Source organism: Enhydra lutris, unplaced genomic scaffold (genome assembly GCF_002288905.1).
Source record: "Enhydra lutris kenyoni isolate GAN:26980312 unplaced genomic scaffold, ASM228890v2 scaffoldscaffold81, whole genome shotgun sequence".
NCBI lineage: Eukaryota > Metazoa > Chordata > Mammalia > Carnivora > Mustelidae > Enhydra > Enhydra lutris.
The window spans coordinates 3,181,370-3,199,251 of record NW_019154165.1 but is presented as its reverse complement, the minus strand read 5'-3'; the positions used below and the strand labels follow the sequence as shown (position 1 = coordinate 3,199,251).

Genomic DNA, 17,882 nt, shown 5'->3' with positions numbered 1-17,882 from the left:
TGACAGAGAGATCACAAGCAGGCAGAGAGGTAGGCAGAGAGAGAGGAGGAAGCAGGCTCCCCTAGAGAGCAGAGAGCCCGATGTGGGGCTCGATCCCAGGATTCCAAGATCACGACCTGAGCCGAAGGCAGCGGCTTAACCCACTGAGCCACCCAGGCGCCCCAGGTTTTACTTTTTTAAGGGATCTCTACACCTGACATGGGGCTCCAACTCACACACCTCCCCACCCGCCCCCAGGATCAAGAGTCATAAGCTCTACCAACTGAACCAGCCTGGCGCCCTGTTCTGAGAGTTTCTATTTCCTAAAAGGGGATTTTTTAATTCCTTCTCCTCCTAACTCATACTCATTTTGGATATGTTTCTACCATTGTTCTTTATTTTCCCGCACACTTTCTCATTGTCTCTTTCCTTCCCACAGACTGACAGGGTACTGTCTATGTGACCTTTGCCCCTAGAGTAGTCTGACAATCATACACTGTATTCCTACTTATAGAAATTGTCACCCTTAATTTCTTGCTCTTGTTGGGGTCAGCATTTCCAGTGACATTAAAGTTTTTCTACTGGGAACACCAGAAAACAAACAACAACCCACAAAACCCTATTTTTGATGCAGGTGCAAGGGATCAATTATAAAGTCACTTAGTACCACCATTTTAGACAAAACCAAACAATTCCACTGTACCATGTAAAACCAAAAGGAGAACTTTAATAAGCTTTTACGGCACTGCAATTACAGGAACATTAACCCATAACATGCAACAGAAATGATGATGCCTTCTGGACATAGTTAACAGATAAACTTGACGTTACGGTTAACAGCAACATAGTCTACCGAAGAAAACAAACGCAACTTATCTCAACTTTCCGGTTAGAAAATGTATGTTTTTACTGCAATCTCAAGTAGCGTTTAGAAAGTTTAGTCTTCCTTTTCTAACCTCTAAGATAGACAGGTGATTTTTAATGCAATCGCACACAACCATTTTCACATTGGAAATAATCACAAGGAATCAACAGGTGCAGATTAATCACGGCTTTCATTGCAATTGTTAATTTCGAGTGGGCTCCTGCGGTATTGCGGGTTTCAGATGGGGACAATCATCTGACCAGGAGTAAAGAGCCCTGGTCTTAGAGTGGGGGAGGGAACATGCAGCGGCACACGGGGCAGGTGCCCGACTTCTGAAGCCAGATGGACACGCACGGCTTGTGAAAATAGTGGTGGCAAGGCAACTCGGTTGCCACCTCCCCCTTCACATATTCACTACAACAGATGGGGCAACACATTTCCTGCCCCACTGCACTGTGATCCTCGGTGACCAGGATCTCGGGGAGAGTGTCGATGCTCTCCTTGCTGGCCGGCGGATTGGCCACCTCCACATCCACAGCAAGAGACTCCAAGTGCGCGAGGGCGGTTTCCATCGCTTGGGCCAAGCGTTCTTCAAGTGCCATGTAGGTGAGAAACTGAGGATCCACGTAGGAGATGGCTTCGGCCACCCCCAAGCCGTCTGCGAATCCATCAAAGAGGCTCCAATCCACTTCGAGGTCTTCGCTCACGCTGGAGTCGTCTTCAAGGTTGTTGTTTCCATCCAGCATGAACACCCCGGGCTGCAGGAACTCCTGACCCGATTCATTATCCCCCTCACTGCTACTCTCATTTTCATTGTACTGGAGCCAAGGAACTTCGCCTCCTCTTGGGGACACCTGCTCCTCCTCCCGAAGACATGCTCCTTGGATTTCTTCAAGTTGGCCACTGCCACCGCCGCTGCCACTGCCGCCACCGCCACCACCACCGCCGCCGCTGCCACTGCCGCCACCGCTGCCGCCACCACCACCACCACTGCCACCACCACTACCACCACTGGCCCCGGCGCTAGAGCTGGCCCCAGCGCTGGTGTTCCCCCTGACCTGCTCAGCCTCGTGCTCTTCCTTCCCCAGCAGAGTTTCCCAGCTTTCCCCGCTGGATGACAGATTTTGCTCCCGTCCACGATACTTGCGACGCAGAGCAGCAGTCCACTCTTTGTCACTGTCGGAGTCTTCATCGCAGTACTTGTAGTAGTCGTCGCTGTACGTCCAGAAGTCGGGGTCGGCCATGGTTCGTCGGCGTCTTGGCACCTTCTCTGGCTTCACTTGGTCCTTCCTGGCCTCCCTCTTGTCTTCGGGGTACTTCGGCTCAGAGTAGCCGCTTGAACTCTCGCCTCTGGCTCTTCTTGCCAGGCCGTCCGAGCGGCCTTCAGCCGTGTTGGCCGTATCCCTCCACCTGGAAGTACTATGTGGCATATCATCATCATCATCAGTATCAAAAAATATTTTTGGTTTCACGCAGTTGGGGCTGGCCAGATTTCTGATTTTGGGCCTCACCACCGGCTCCTCTGCACTCTTTGGGGGGTCTTTCCCCCCACCACAAATACTCACAGGAGCCCTGCTGGGACGTGCAGGTAAACTCTGCTCCCGTCTCTGCCTCTCCAGGCTGTCGCCGGTGGTTGCCACCTTGCCTTCAGCAGATGTCTGAGAGGCCATGCTACTTTGCTGCAGGAACTCGGCTCTGCTAGCAGAGCGTCTGGCCGCAGGGGCTGGATCTAACTTGTCAAGCTCCTCTCTCACATCACGCTTAAAGCTAGAGAACTGTGGGGGCACCCCAGCCAAGGACCTGGCCCCTTTCTCTGGGTCATACGGCTTATCATCTTTAAACTTGCCAGTTTTCCCTCTCACTGGCGCTCGCTCAACAGGCCCAGCCCCCTCCTCCTCACTATCATCTGCCCCGAAAGAGTCAACATGTCCATAAGCCATTCCTCTTCTGCTACCCGAGGCCCTGTACTCTCTTGGTGGGTACCTGGAGTAGTCCTCATTATCAACATTCAGGCTGGCTCCAGAGCTCTCACTGTCTTCCCAACTACGACGAGTGATGGAAAATGGCGACCGGCTCCTCTTGGTGGTTTGACTGGGGGCTGATCTGTGCATTGGGACTTCCGAGGTCGTCTTTCTCTGGCTGGAAATCCTTTCCTGCTGGCTCGTGGATGGCCTGAAACTGACATAAGCATGCCTTCTTCCATACCTCCTGCCTGTATTGGACTGATACCCTCCTGCTGGCTTGGGCCACACAGGCTTGCTAGATTCCTGACCCATGGCTCTGCCTTAGCAGGGTTTCCAATACGGCTGGGCCTCAAGTGGAAAGGCTCCTGCTCCCTGCACAAGCTTTGGAGATGGGAGCGCCAACTCAGTTCGGAATAAGAGAGCAGGGAGATCTATTTCCACTTCAGCAGGCAGGTAACAGAAAGAATAAGGGGCCTTTACAATTAGTTTCACTTTCTTCTAAGGCCTGAAGTAGCATTCCAGTGACTGTCAGGTGTAGACCTGGAACACATTTTTAATGTTGGCAAAATGATTACAAAACTGGGTTGATAGGAAAGCCAGACTTACGGGAGAATCTGACAGAAGATTGGAGGCAGGGGCGGTGACTGGACCCTGGTAAGGTGGGTGAAGCACTGTGGAATTATGCCAACGTGGAAGAGGAAAGACTATTGCGGTTATTTTATGGGGTGTCTGTGTCTTTTCTGAGCCCTGCAGACAGACAGGAGAAATGCAAATTGGAATAGGGTGGAAAATATAGATCACCACATGTTCGTGAGTGCCTACGTGTCTGTCAGGAGGAGAGGGGCAGGTGGAAGGTGGGGGGGCGGAACCAGCCATCATGCTGTGAAGAGAGGCCTGTGTTTGTAGGGGGAGGGGACAGGTGTATTGGGGAGAGGCATTAGCATCAGACAGGATGAGACCTGTTCTGGATGTGGGCAGGAGAACGACAGGTGCAGGTGGGGTGACTTCAGAGGAGAGGGGTGTGTGCAAGCATGACAGAAAGAGAGTGTGCGTGCGTGGTCGTATGTGCAGCCGCTGCAACTCGGCGCAAGGGCGCCTGTGTACGTGTCTGTGGCGGGCGAGAAAAGGTTTGGTGGCACCGGCCAGGGGCGGCCTATGGTCTGCATGTGCGTGTTCAGTGAAATGGGAGGCAACAATAGAGACATGTCAGTGCAAGCAAATGCATCCACGAGAGGGACAGCACGGGAGAGGGATGTGTGGGTGGCCACTGGGTGGAATGGGGCCAGCAGTCAGGGAAATATGTGTGTTTGTGAAGGGGGCTATAGCAGGGAGGAGCGGTTGTTGTCCCTGAGTGAGGATTTCTGTGAGTGTGAGTGTGAATGTGAGTGCATGCACGGCCGGGAACAGTAGAGGAGGGCTGTCTGTGCACAGATGCAGCAGGCAGGGAGCAGGGCTGGGAGCATTTGTGAGGGCTGTGTGAATGAGAGCGTGAGGGTGCATATGTACGTATGTGGCATGTGAAAGAGGGGCCAGCAATCAAAGGATATCCTGATGTGTGTATGTGGCAGGCAAGAACTAAGGCAGCCCCCAAAGGGGTGTCTGTGTGTATTGTGTGTGTGTGTGCACTCACCAGAGCATACAGAGGCCGAAGAAGGAGGGGGCTGCTTCTGGAGGTGTGTATGGGGCAGGCCATGAAAAGCAGGGAAAGGCACTGACGGTGTGACAGTGTGCAAGAGGGTATGTATGTGTGTATCCATGTGTGCAAGGGGAAGGGGATGTTCCAGAACCTTGGAGGGGGGGTGCAGGGAGGGGGCTGCAATGGAAGGTTTCTGTGTGTGTGTGTGTGTGTACATATGTACACCTGCGGGCACGTGCGCGCATGCGTGTGTGCGTGCCATGCATGCATGCGTGTATGTGTAGGTCCCTGCCCACACACGCGAGACACGGGGAGGGGGAGGGGGCCACAATGTCATAATGAGGGACAGGGAAACGTTATGGGCTCAAACGGCAAATCCAAACAGATGGCCAGGGAAGGGGAAAAAAAGAAAAGGCGTGCGAGGGTCTAGTTTCTCCCTGGGAATAATTTGTTTTTCCGACAATTATTTTCCTGGGAACAATAATATATTTACCTAAAAATCTTAACAATTTATTATTCAGCAAAACAACTGCAAAATGGGGGAAGAAAGGCCATTGAGTGCTCCGCAAAGGGACCAAGAAGGGAGGAAGGAGAGGGCCCCGACCACCACTCCCCTCTCAAACAGGGATTAAAGCCCTTCGAGTGGGGGCCACGCCACACGGAAGGGGCTGGGGGACGGAGGAGGGAGCCCCCAGACAGGTCGTGGGACACAGGCCTCACTCTGCAGTCAGGTCTTGCGTCCGCCCCACCCCTTCCCGAGGGGCGAGCCTGAAAAATCTGTTCGCTAGAGGACCCCGAATCCTCGTCCCCATGCCAGGCCCCCTGTCCCACCGCCCCGTCTGGAGGAATTGAGGAAGGAAACAGCCTTCACTCACCCAGTCCGGACACCCGCACGCTTTCGAGAGACGCAGAGCTCTTGGACCTCCGACCGCCACGACCGACCGACCGCCAGAGCCGCTGCTCCTGGTCTCCAGCTCCTCCCCCGGCAGACAGCAACAGGGCGGGCGGCGACTGCGGCGGAGGAAGTGATTGTGGCGTCGGTGGGGCCCGCCCCCTTGATGTGGCGGGGGCGGCAGCTGCTCTCGACAAATCAGGGTGGGCCCCAAAGCATTATTTCATTTTAAATGATGAAATCGTCAAGGATACTGAAAAGGACAGCAAAAAATGTAACCAACAGCCAGCTTTAACAAATGTTAAACATTTCGCCAAACTCCCTTCTGTTCTCTCTCTCTTTTTTTTTTGAAGATGAAATCTAAAAATTCTTTCTGATTAATTCCAATATTAAAGTAATTATAATAATATATCATACTCTATGTTATATGTTATGGCTCTTACTAGAAGTATGGAAAATGTGAAACTATATCTAGGGTTGTAATTTTTTTTAACCTGATAATTGAAGCAATTGAACTGTTTACAGTAGAATTTCTTGCTGTTAATGACAAAATCAAGCTTCTCCATCCAAAAGAAATCAGTCATAAAGCGCAATACCTGATCAGGATCCGGTAATCGCATTGCAGCTTAAAAATATTATAACTATACCTTTTGGATTTGTATAATTTTACTGAACTCCTGGTTTTTTTTAATTGCACTTTACAACGTATTTTTAGTATTTACATCGAATGTAAAGACTTCCCATGTTCACAACAATAGCAAAGTTTTGTTCTTGGAATTAAAATGCATAATAGAAGAACAAGAAATATTAGGGGTCACAACATAATAGAAATAGGTTATATGTGTAACTGTCAAACCATTAAAGAAATAATATGTAGAACAAAGAGAAAAATCGGTCTATCATAGGGCAGAAATGGAGTGGGAAGCAACAAGAAAGGGTATTTTTTTTAAAAGGGCAGGAATAAATCCAAATATATCAGTATGTAGTATGGATTAACACCTATAAAAAGCAGACTCTCATTTTAAGTATTTTGTTTTTTCGAAATCTGGTTATACACTGTTTATATGAGTTTCACGTAAAGCACATATAGAAATGGAAAATATGCCACTTAAATACTGGAAGGAACGAAGGAAGGAGAGAGGGAGGGGAAGGAAGGAATTTTAAAAAGAAGAAAAGAAAAGAGAAGGTAAGAGACATGTAGCAAGTTAATATCAAAAAAAATCCAAGGACTCAAAGTAAAAAACATTAAAGAGAACAAAACAGTTTGTTTCATTCACAGAGAAAGAAGATGCAGTCAGTAAAGTTTCTATGCCAAGCAGTGTGATTTCAAAGTATATGAGGCTAATATGTTAAAATATAAAGAGAGATCAGAAAGTTTTCAATTATAGTGGGAGACTTAACCACACTTATTATGGAATAAATGAACCAAATAGACTATAAAATAAATAAGGATACAGAGAGACTGAATAACACAGTTAATAAACCTAATCTATATATATTTTTTGTACTCAAGAAAGGATGCATTTTTCATCAAAAAATTAAAATATTTCAAATACACAAGAAAGTAGAGCATAAAATGCACATTTGCATGTACCTGTCATACAGATTGAGCAAATTTATTTTCTTCAGATTCTCAGATCTGAACTGATAACCTTTATCATTATGTATTGCCCGGATTTATCCCTGATAATGTTTCTTGTTCTGAAATCTGCTTTGTCTGGAATTAACAGTTATTCCAGCTTTCTTTTTATTAATGTTAGTGTGTATACCTTCCTCTATCCACTTACTTTTCATCTCTCTGTGTCTTTATATTTAGAATGGGTTTCTTGTAAACAATATATACTTGGGTCTCTTTTTTTAAAATCCATTCTGATTGTCCCTTGCTTTTTAAACTGGTGTAGTTAGACCATTCACAATTAAAGTGACTATTGGTGTAGTTGGATTAATATTTGCCAAATTATAAGCATTCCTATTCATTGCCTTTGTTCCTTGTTTCTTTTTTTGTCTTCCATTTTTTTCTGCCTTCTCTAATTTTAACTGGGCATTTTATAAAATTCCATTTTCTCTTCTCTTTTATAATTTCAACTATATTGCTAATTTTTACATTTTTTAGTGGTTGTCCTTAAGTTTGTAATGTACTTTTATAACTAACTGGGCATTTTATAAAATTCCATTTTCTCTTCTCTTTTATAATTTCAATTATATTGCTTATTTTTAGATTTTTTAGTGGTTGTCCTTGAGTTTGTAATGTACGTTTGTAACTAATCCAAGCCCATTTTCAAGTGACACAATACTACTTCATGGGTAGTGTGGGTACCTTGTAACAGAGTATTTCCAATTCTTCCCTCCTGCCCCTTATAACTTTGCTTTCATTCATTTCACTTATCCGTAAACCATTACCATCCATTACATTGCTGCTATTATTTTTTTGAACTTACTGTTATTTGTTAGATCAGTTAAGAAGAAGAAAAATGCAAGCTTTTATCTTATTTATACTTTCATTTATTCTTACTCAAATCTCCTATTGTTTTTAAATGTAGATACAAGTTGCTGACCTATATCATTTTTTTTCTTTCTGAATAATTTCTTTTAACGTTTCTTCAAGGCAGATCTCAGGAGAGACATCCTAACACTTTTACCATATTTTACTTATTAAAAATGAATTAGTAGGTCTAGCCCACACTCATGGAGAGGGGATTACACAAGGGCAGAAATTCTAGGAAGTGGGGCTCATTTGGGCCAGGACATGGATAGGAGCACCTCAGCTTCAACAGGTATTGCCAATCCATTTTCCAAAGTGGTTGTACCAATTTATTTATTTCTAGGAATTCTTTCTATATCCCAGAGACCAGATGTCGGTTATATTTGTACAGTTGCAAATATCTTCTCCTAATTGGTGTTTTCTTTAATATGAAATTTATGAATTTATATGAATTTATAAAAGTACTTAAAATAAACAAGAGAAATTTCTTTAAAATCCTGGAGACAAGACCTCTATAAATTTGACAAAACATGCAGGAGCAAAAAAAGAAAAGACTTAATTACATCTTCTGATAGGCAAAACTTACAGAGATAGATAAACAATTCTAAGTAAACTAAAGCACAAATGAAAACCTGGGGACAATATGCGCTGCTATATATATAAATATATATGCATGCCTATAGAATGTTACAGCCTTTTCTTCTGCGTACTTGTCTCTCTCCTCTAACTGTATCACTGCTCCCCATAACCTACTTCAGTAACTAGTATCCATTATTTCATGTTTTTCTTTATATGTGAATAATCATATGCAGGTAGATGTATGCTATGTGTATATATGTACATGTGTGCTGTGTGCACGGGTTTTTGCTTGTCCTTTTTCGTTAAAATAGGATTATCTATATATTTTTGCCCTTCTTGCTGTTCTTACTAAGTAATACACCCTGAAATCAACTGGTAGGGCTTGAATTACTAATCTTCAGTGGCTGCCTAGTATTTACGTTGTGGATTTGCCATAATCTGTCCAGCCATCAGCTGATTGATAGATGATTATTATTCTATTTTTTTTTTTTTTTTTTTTTTTTTTTTTTTTTTGACACTGTGAACACTGCTGTGCTACATGTCTTTTTACTTATAGGTCCTAAGGTGTCAGGGCCTTCATTTCCATGGAATAATGTCCCAAAACTAGAACTGCCACATCGAATGATGTGTAGCCTTTTAATTTTAGTAGATGATGCCAGATTGCTTTTCCCCCCAAGGCTGGGGCCCTTCCCATTTCCACAGTCAATGCATGGCCCTGCACCATGGCTAGCCTGACTGATCCTGGAGCACAGACTCCTGACCCGTGCTGGGTTAACTAGACTCTTCTCCTAGGGATCTGAAAGCCAGAAGGAGACACACAGACACTGGGAGGACTGGAGCTGAGTCATGTTCGAATCAACCAATTCCGAAGACCACCCCAGGATCTTTGAAATACAGTCTTCTCTTCTGCCCATGTTAGCCAGAGTTGAACTCTGTTGTTGACGACTGAAAGAAACTTACAAACCCTGGTCAGGCTGAGCCCTGAACCTGGTCACAAACTCAGCCTTGATCCGAGCTGCAGAGTTAGCTCTGATCCATGCCACAGACTCAGTCATCACCAGAGTTGGAGATGGAGGGCCACTGCTGGCCCCAGACTCAACTGACCCCTGCTTGGCATCTTTCCGGCCATGCTCTGGGCTGAAAGAGGGGGCAGGGGAGCCAGTGGATACATTTCAGCCACATGCATCAGAGCCTCAAATTTAAGTACTCTTTGTAGCAATTAATGCTGATGACTTTGGAGACAGAGAGGAATTCCTTGTGAAGAATAATTGTAAGGTTGCAGCCAGTGATGGTTGGGGACGACTGTGTGGTAGGGAATAATGGATCCAAAGGGAACTCTGATTGGAATGGGCATCAGGGGTTTGGCTGTGGAGACAGACAATGAGGGCAATCAACTCTGACCCTGGCTCAAGGTAAAGGGGACAGAGCAGGGACGTGGGGTGGGGGACCAGATGTCTGAAGCTGGATGGGGCTAGGCTAAGTCTCATGTTAGAGCCTGGATGGGTCCCAATGACACAGAGATGCTAGGCCCCAGGATCGCCTAAGAGTAGCTACCATCAGAAGAGGTTCAAGCAACCTGCAGTTCAGAAGCTTCCTCCTTTGTCTCTCCTGTCTGGTAGTGCCTGGCCGGGCAGGATGGACCCCCATGCCGTTTGGCCCTCTACTTGCTGTCCTGACTTCCCACAGGCTACAAAGCCACCTGCCCCCTTCTCCATCCCTCCAATGTCTCCTGCCCTTCATCCTTTCCCCTGGCTTAACTTCACACTGTGTGCCTCCTGCTGAGTGTCAGGGATTAAGACTGTCTACTGTGGGATACAGCTCTCTTTTCTTCTCTCCAGAGCCAAGAAGCTCTCGCCAAGACCTTGTGCCAGCCTCTCCCCAAGGATCTCTGGCAAAAACCAGGTAGAGATTGCTGGGAGTGGGGCCGGAGGGGCAAGCCCAGAGCGTGGGGGAGGAGACCGACATTTGTCAAACCCCTATCATCTGCCAGGCTCTTTACATACGCTCGTTCATTTAATCTTCATAGCTAGCTGGCAAGGTAGCAATTCGTACATTCCGATGGGAAAGCCGAGGCTCAGAGACTGTAAGGAATTTGTCCAAGGCTACTCAGCTAGAGGTGGTAGAGCTGGAATTTGAGGCCAGGACCATCAGCTCCAAAGCAGGCTACTTCCAGGCCTGAGGCAGGAAGAGTGTGGTGGCCTCAGTTCTTCACTGAAAAGGAGGCAATGCCCCAAGTGGGGCATTTCCTGATGGAGGCCTAGAGCAGCTCACTTTATCCATGCCTGAACGGCTGGCCCCGAGTGGCAGGGAGCGAGTAGCGGACTAGCAGGCATGTGACACCAGCTAAGCCGGAGAGGCAGAGAACAGGTTCCCCTTGTTCTTCCCCCTGCAGCCTCTGCTCAGGAAGTGCTGGGCCACCCTCTCTCCACAGAATTTCCCTTTGACCCTTGGTGCGTCTGTGTTTCCATCAACAGAGAGAGAAGGGAGCCAGCTGATGATACTGGGAGGTTGTGGGGCAGGGCAGGGGGTAGGGATAGGCAGAGTCACAAGGCCAGAACATAGCACAGCAATCCTTCAGGTGGGACCCTGGGTGGATCCCCATCCCCCACCCAGGCCTCACTGTTCTCATCTCGGCAATGGAGAGATGGTATTAGATGGTGGCTGAAAGCCAGAGACTGAGAGTATGGTGGGGCCTGCCCAGGCAGGAAAATGGTGTGGCCATGTCATCAGGGAGAGCTTTGCTCATGGAACATGACTGGGGGGACTGGCGAGGGCAGAAGTCATGGTAAGCCTGTATGTGTGGCTGGCACAGGAGTAGTTTCTCTGGGCCCAGCCTGGGATCTAAGCCCTGCCCCTGGCTACCGCATTCACAGCAGAAGAGTGGAGGATAAGCAAATGAGGAGCTGAGGTTATGGAAAATGTGCCTTTTAAAAAGAAGAACACTTGGGGAAGTGCAAGAAGGCAAGAAAGGACTGGAAACCCTGCTGGTTACGCTGAGAGGGAGAGACAAGGGCATCTCCCCAAAAAGACAAAAGCAAAAACAAAAACCACCTCACCTTCAGACTTCGGCTGAGGCCTGAAGCCCTGGGTGGCCTCTCAGACCGGGCTCTGGTTCCAGACCTGACAACTTTGCTGGTCAGGGGACCCTGAACAAGTCTTTCTTCCTCTCTGGGCCTCAGCGCTCCCACTCACAAAATAAGCTGGGGCCTAAACATCTCACTGAGATGGCCCTTTTGTACTCCAGAAACTTCTACCAGTTTCAAGCCCCTTGATCTTGACCCCACCTCAGGTACTGACAGGTGAGTTGATCAGCTATGGGAGTCAGGGTAACACTGGCACTTTGGGCGGGGGCTGTCCTCCTAGGATCCAGTTCGAACTCACCACAGCCCAGAGGCTCAGATTCATTGGCGCCCTGCTTCCCCCATTCCCACCTCTTCTGTGCCCTCCCACCCCAGTTTCCACAGACCTCCTCTCCTTGCCTGGAACATACCAGACTCCCTGTTGCTTCAGCACCATCGCCCATGCTGTTCACTGTACTTGGAATGCAGCGTCCCCACCTCCTTGCTGACTAATTCCTCCTGATCTTTGTTGAAATGTCACTTTGTCCAGGAAGTCTTTCTTCCCAGCCCCCCTGGCGTACTCCTACTCTGAACCACTCTGGCAGCATTATCATGGTCCTCATCACAAGAGTAATTACTTGAGCTGCAATTTTTTTTTTAAATCAGCCTCTCCTCTCAAATTACTATTATAACCTCTGTGAGGGCAGGGCCCTTGTCCATCGTGTACACAGCTCTACCTCTGGTGGCCGGTAGCCTGGGAAACGCTCACCCAAGAGTTATGTTTTGAAAAAAATTCCTAGCACCGACCACGTAGCCTCAATCAGCTAGGGGCCATGCGCAAACACGCAGGGTCTCATTTGACCTTTGTATCATCATGCTTGCCTTTCTCCTTTCTTCGGAGAGGCAGTGAGGTGACAGGTTGCGTTGTGCCAGAAGATTTTGTCCCGAACTAGATGCCCGGGCAGTGTGGACCTGGGCCTGGCAAGCAGGTCTGCCCGCCTCATGCCTCTAATTTCTCCTGCCACCACTCTTCAGAGAGGAGCAGCAGCTGTGGCCTCTCCTCGTGTTCCCATAGCAACCAGTGCTTACCTCCCGCTCACACTGTTTCCTAATTGCCTGATTACGCATCTTCTCCCCCGCCAGCTCCAGAGCTCCTTAAGATCAGGGTCCATGGCGCATTGCGTGCTTCAGGCTCAGTGAGCATTAGTGAAATGAACAAAAATGAATGCATGACCATCCATACACATGGGTTTTTAAAAGCTTTCATCCCAAACAAGGCACCTGGCAGCCTGTGGTGGCTGTGGGCAGCGGGACAAGAGAACTGGATGCTCCTCAGCTCACCTCTGCTCAGTGGTGTGGGTGGCTGCCCCTCCTTCTCCTCTCTCCCCTGCAGCCTGGGGAAGCTCTTTAGAAAATGGGCCAGGCAGCCTTCGTGGTGGCTGGTGGCAGGAGGGGGATTCTGGAGACGGTGTGACCCCCTCCCTAACGGTCCTCTGTGCACATGCACATGTGCTCCCTCACCACCTCCTTGCGAGGGGGGCCATCTTAAATGGCCAGCCTGTGCTTTGGGAATTACCAGAAGCAACTGAGTTTTGTGTTCACTTCCAGTGCTTGGTTTACGGTCTCCAGAGTCAGTCCCTTCCCCTCTCAGTTCCCACTGTAACCATCTTAATCCAGTTCACCTGCATCTCCCACCTGAGGTGCCCCACTTGCCACTCCCACCCCCCACTCCTGTCTGTATCCCTGCCTTCTCCCACTCCATCTTCCCCGGCGCAGGCAGAACGAGAGCCCCAAACAGAAATCTGCTCATGTTATTCCCACAAGTCCCACAAAGGAGGCAGCCACTGACATCGTTTTCATGGCAGGACGAGAGCCTGTTCATGAGCTTAGTCCTTCCATGTTGGTTGCCTTCAATGCTTGGCTCTGTATCAGGCACTGAGTTTACCATGGTGGGACCAATATGAATTTTTACTCTAGTGGAAGGGACAGAAAGAAAAAAATAAACACCCTAGGGTGGGTTGCACTTTGCACGGGGAGCTATGAGAATGTTCAGAGAACCAGGGAACGCTTTGCAGAGAAAGGGACATCTGGGCCGGACTTTCTCTCAGAAACTTTCGGTCACGAGCAACAGAAGCTATCTCTGAGTAACTGATGAGAGAAAGGAATTTGTGGAACTGGGAGGGTGGGCTACAAGGAGCTCACACGATCAAGGAAAAGGCTACAGAACCAGGTTTCGGTATAGACAGAAGCAAAGGCAGTGGTGGGAAGGAGCAGGGGAGGGGTAGGAAGTAGGGAGGGTTAGAGGAAGGCATTGCCGCTGAAATGGAAGGCAGCCACGCTCACCATTATACCACCAACCTGACAGTTGCCGCTGAAATGGATGAAAATGACCCCGATATTCCTAGCAGCAATGTCCACGATAGCCAAACTGTGGAAGGAGCCGAGATGCCCTTCAACAGACGAATGGGTAAAGAAGATACCGTTCATATATACAATGGAACATTACTCAGCCATCAGAAAGGATGAATACCCAACATTTGCATCGACATGGAAGGAACTAGAGGAGATTATGCTGAGAGAAATAAGTCAAGCAGAGAAAGACAATTATATGGTTTCACTTACTTGAGGAATGTAAGGAATAGCACGAAAGACATTAGGAGAAGAAAGGGGAAAATGAAGGGAGAGACATCGGAGGGGAAGGTGAACCATGAGAGGCTCTGACAAACAAACTGAGGGTTTCAGAGGGGAACGTGGTGGGGGGATGGGTGAGCCTGGTGATGGGTATTAAGGAGGGCACAGATAGCATGGAGCGCTGGATGTTATATGCAAACAATGAATCTTGGAACACTACATCAAAAACTAATGACGTACTGTATGCTAACTAACATAACATAATAAAATAAAATAAAATAAAGCTAAAAAATGATCTCTTCTATTCTTACACTACCTGCTCCAGATCCAAAGTCTAAAGAGAGTGTCCAGTGACCAAACTTCATCCTATGCCTGCTCCCTGGCGAGACCGGACTGGGGAGAAGAAGGCTATGTCCGTTTGGCTCCCATGGTAGCAGGCAGACACACAGATTTAGTGTTTCACCAACCTTACCCCAGTGAGGCAGGCAAGTCACTGCAAAGAAGCAGGAGTCTAAGAAAAGGAGAGGATGAATGCTGCGGAGCTACAAACCAATGCATGTCGGCTCATGGGGAAAAAAGAGGAGGAAAGTGTGGCCAGAGAGAACCACGGGCAAAGAGCCAAAGCCTGCTGTGCTGGAGGCAGGTGGGCAGCGTCATGTGGCTGGCTGGAGTACAAGGCGGGGGGAGGCGAAGCCCCCAGGAGATGTGACAGGAGCAGGGCAACAGCCTGCCCTGTGGAGTGGGCCCGAGGGAGTCGGTCTCCGGAGGTGGGAAGGGAGGCTGACTGGATGGTGTTTCAGGGCCTTCACTCTGGGGGTGTCAAGAACGGATCTGAGATGGCACAATTGCACATGGGAGGACCAGCAAAGAACTCTTCAGGGCAAGAGATGGGAAGGCCTGAATTCCAGCATTGATCATGGATGGAGAGGGAAGGACAGGTTCAAGAGCAGTTCAGGATGTTGGATCTACAGAAGTGTGAGGGGCGAGGGAGGGAAGAAGACGTTGGGAGAGACTTTACACTTCCCTCATGGGCTTCAGGATGCCAAGCCCACTCTCATCAGCCATTCATTCAATATGTAATGCAGCCCAGTCTTCTTTGTATGTGCCAGGCTCTGTGTTAGGAGAAAGAGAGACAGAGACAGAGAGAAATACATACACAGACCTTTCACGGGCCCTCTCATCCTCTGCTGTGGAGCACAGACTGATACAATTGCTGTGGAGAACACTCTGGAAAGAGATTTCATCGTTTTATTTATTTATTTATTAAGAATCCTTTTATTTTAATAATTTTTTATAAATATATAATGTATTATTAGCCCCAGGGGTACAGGTCTGTGAATCGCCAGGTTTACACACTTCACAGCACTCACCATAGCACATACCCTCCCCAATGTCCATAACTCCACCACCCTCTCCTTACCCCCTCCCCCCAGAAACCCTCAGTTTGTTTTGTGAGATTAAGAGTCTCTTACGGTTTGTCTCCCTCCCTATCCCATCTTGTTTCATTTATTCTTTTCCTACCCCCCAAACCCCCCATATTGTATCTCCACTTCCTCAAATCAGGGAGATCATATGATAGTTGTCTTTCTCCGATTGACTTATTTCGATAAGCATAATACCCTCTAGTTCCATCCACGTTGTCACAAATGGTAGGATTTCATTTCTTTTGATGGTTGCATAGTATTCCATTGTATATATACACCACATCTTCTTTATCCATTCATCTGTTGATGGACATCTAGGTTCTTTCCATAGTTTGGCTATTGTGGACATTGCTGCTATAAATATTCAGGTGCGTGTAACCCTATGTATCACTATGTTTGTATCTTTAGGGTAAATACCCAGCAGTGCAATTGCTGGGTCATAGGGTAGCTCTATTTTCAACATTTTGAGGAACCCCCATGCTGTTTCCAGAGTGGTTGCTCCAGCTTGCATTCCCACCAACAGTGGAGGAGGGTTCCCCTTTCTCCACATCCTTGCCAGCATCTGTCATTTCCTGACTTGTTAATTTTAGCCATTCTGACTGGTGTGAGGTGGTATCTCATTGTGGTTTTGATTTGTATTTCCCTGATGCCGAGTGATGCTGAGCACTTTTTCATGTGTCTGTTGGCCATCTGGATGTCTTCTTTGCAGAAATGTCTGTTCATGTCTTCTGCCCATTTCTTGATTGGATTATTTGTTCTTTGGGTGTTGAGTTTGCTAAGCTCTTTATAGATTGCAGATACTAGCCCTTTATCTGACATGTCATTTTCAAATATCTTCTCCCATTCTGTCAGTTGTCTGTTGGTTTTGTTGACTGTTTCCTTTGCTGTGCAAAAGCTTTTGATCTTGATGAAGTCCCAATAGTTCATTTTTGCCCTTGCTTCCCTTGCCTTTGGCGAGGCTTCATCGTTTTAAATACACATAGCTTGGCTTCTGGGAATTTACACTAAAGAAACCATTTAACCAGTGTGTATTGATAGGCATATGTATGAGGATGTTACAACATCATTTATAAAAGTGGAAAACTGGAAATGACTTCAATACTCACTAATGAATACTTGGGTAAATAAACAATGGTGCATCCTTACTGGGGCCTCCTCTGCAACCAGAAGGAAGGAACAAGGAAGCCCACCCCTGTCAGCTATGACAGCCTTGCTTCTGGGCCTCATAGGCCCAACAGAGGTCAAGGGAAAACCTTAACTCTCAGTGATGTCCGGAGTGTCTTTCATCTGTGACACTGGATTGGACATGTTAATTCCTGAGAGCAATCGGTGGAGGATTATTTTAATTTTCTGAAAATGGCTGAAAAAGTTATGGCTCTTCCTGAGCTCTCACCCAAGAAGCGTAGAAGAAATAGCTCACAGAGAGACTGGACAGGGGAAAAACAAGTTGTTTTCCACTTGTGGTGTTCAACCTGTTCACTAAAAGTTACAGTAACAAGGGTTATCTCTGGGGAATTGGGATGGGAGGGAGGAGGCCTGGCTTTTGTTTTATACTTTAAACACTGTGGCATTGTTGGAATGTTTTCCAGTGACACACACATCGCAGAAGTAGAAAGCCCGTAGCAGCAATGAAGATAATCGCTTTTGAGGAGGGACTGGGAGACTATGAGAAAGTGCTGGGCCCTGGGAGCTTCTGAGGCTGGGGGTTCTGCAATTTGGGACCCTAGGCCTCTATATTGTCAGGTCTGTCCTGCTTACTGAAGGACATTCAGCAACATCCCTGGCCTCTACCCACTGGGCACCAGAGGTGAACCCCCACCCCAAGCTGTAACATCCAGAACGTCTCCAGACATCGCACAATCACCCCCTGGGTGGGAAACACCCAGCTGGAGGGAATTTCAGAATACACAGGTTTCTTCAGGGTCTCTGGGCCTCCGTTGCTTCCTTCATCCCACCTCCTCAATGGCTTTCTGCCAGGACCTCTCTATGGCCCAGGAATCAGGAGATTTAGGGTCTGCTGGATTTGGGTCCTGGCGTTTTTCTAGCCTTGTGACCACGAGCCTTCCTGAGCCTACTGTGTTCAACCCTTAAATGGATTTAATAACATGGTGCACACGACCATTGTGAAGGCCAGGTATGAAGTTACAAGCACAAGTGTGTGGTATGACAGGCCCTCAGTCAATGTCAGGACCCACTGATCAATGGAGACAGGGAGATACAGCTCCCTAGCCACAACCTCCATGGAGCCCACCACACACATCTGTGTAGGGCTGGAGCTCCCAGACTCCAGGGGTTCCCCCAAGAGATTTTGGAACCAAGGCCGAAGCCAAATGAGCTCTCGAGTCTTCCCTCCCTGGCCACTCGTCTCCTC

The 17,882-nt window shown here is 47.7% G+C and overlaps 1 protein-coding gene across 2 annotated transcripts; it reads right to left on the bottom strand.

Moving 5' to 3' along the window:
• Positions 1–677: 677 nt before the first annotated feature.
• On the bottom strand, positions 678–5,392 carry LOC111160990 (praja ring finger ubiquitin ligase 1). 2 transcript variants are annotated; one of them, XM_022524417.1, is made up of 2 exons: positions 5,320–5,392; positions 678–3,022 (listed from the first exon to the last, which is right to left on the bottom strand). In XM_022524417.1, the coding sequence occupies exon 2, from the start codon at positions 2,953–2,955 to the stop codon at positions 1,126–1,128; it is 1,830 nt and encodes a 609-aa protein (XP_022380125.1). In that variant the 5' UTR covers positions 2,956–3,022; positions 5,320–5,392; the 3' UTR covers positions 678–1,125. The 2 variants fall into 2 exon arrangements, with proteins under 2 accessions (XP_022380125.1, XP_022380126.1); XM_022524418.1 differs by lacking the exon at positions 5,320–5,392 and having other exon boundaries at positions 678–2,263; positions 2,828–3,361.
• Positions 5,393–17,882: the final 12,490 nt, after the last annotated feature.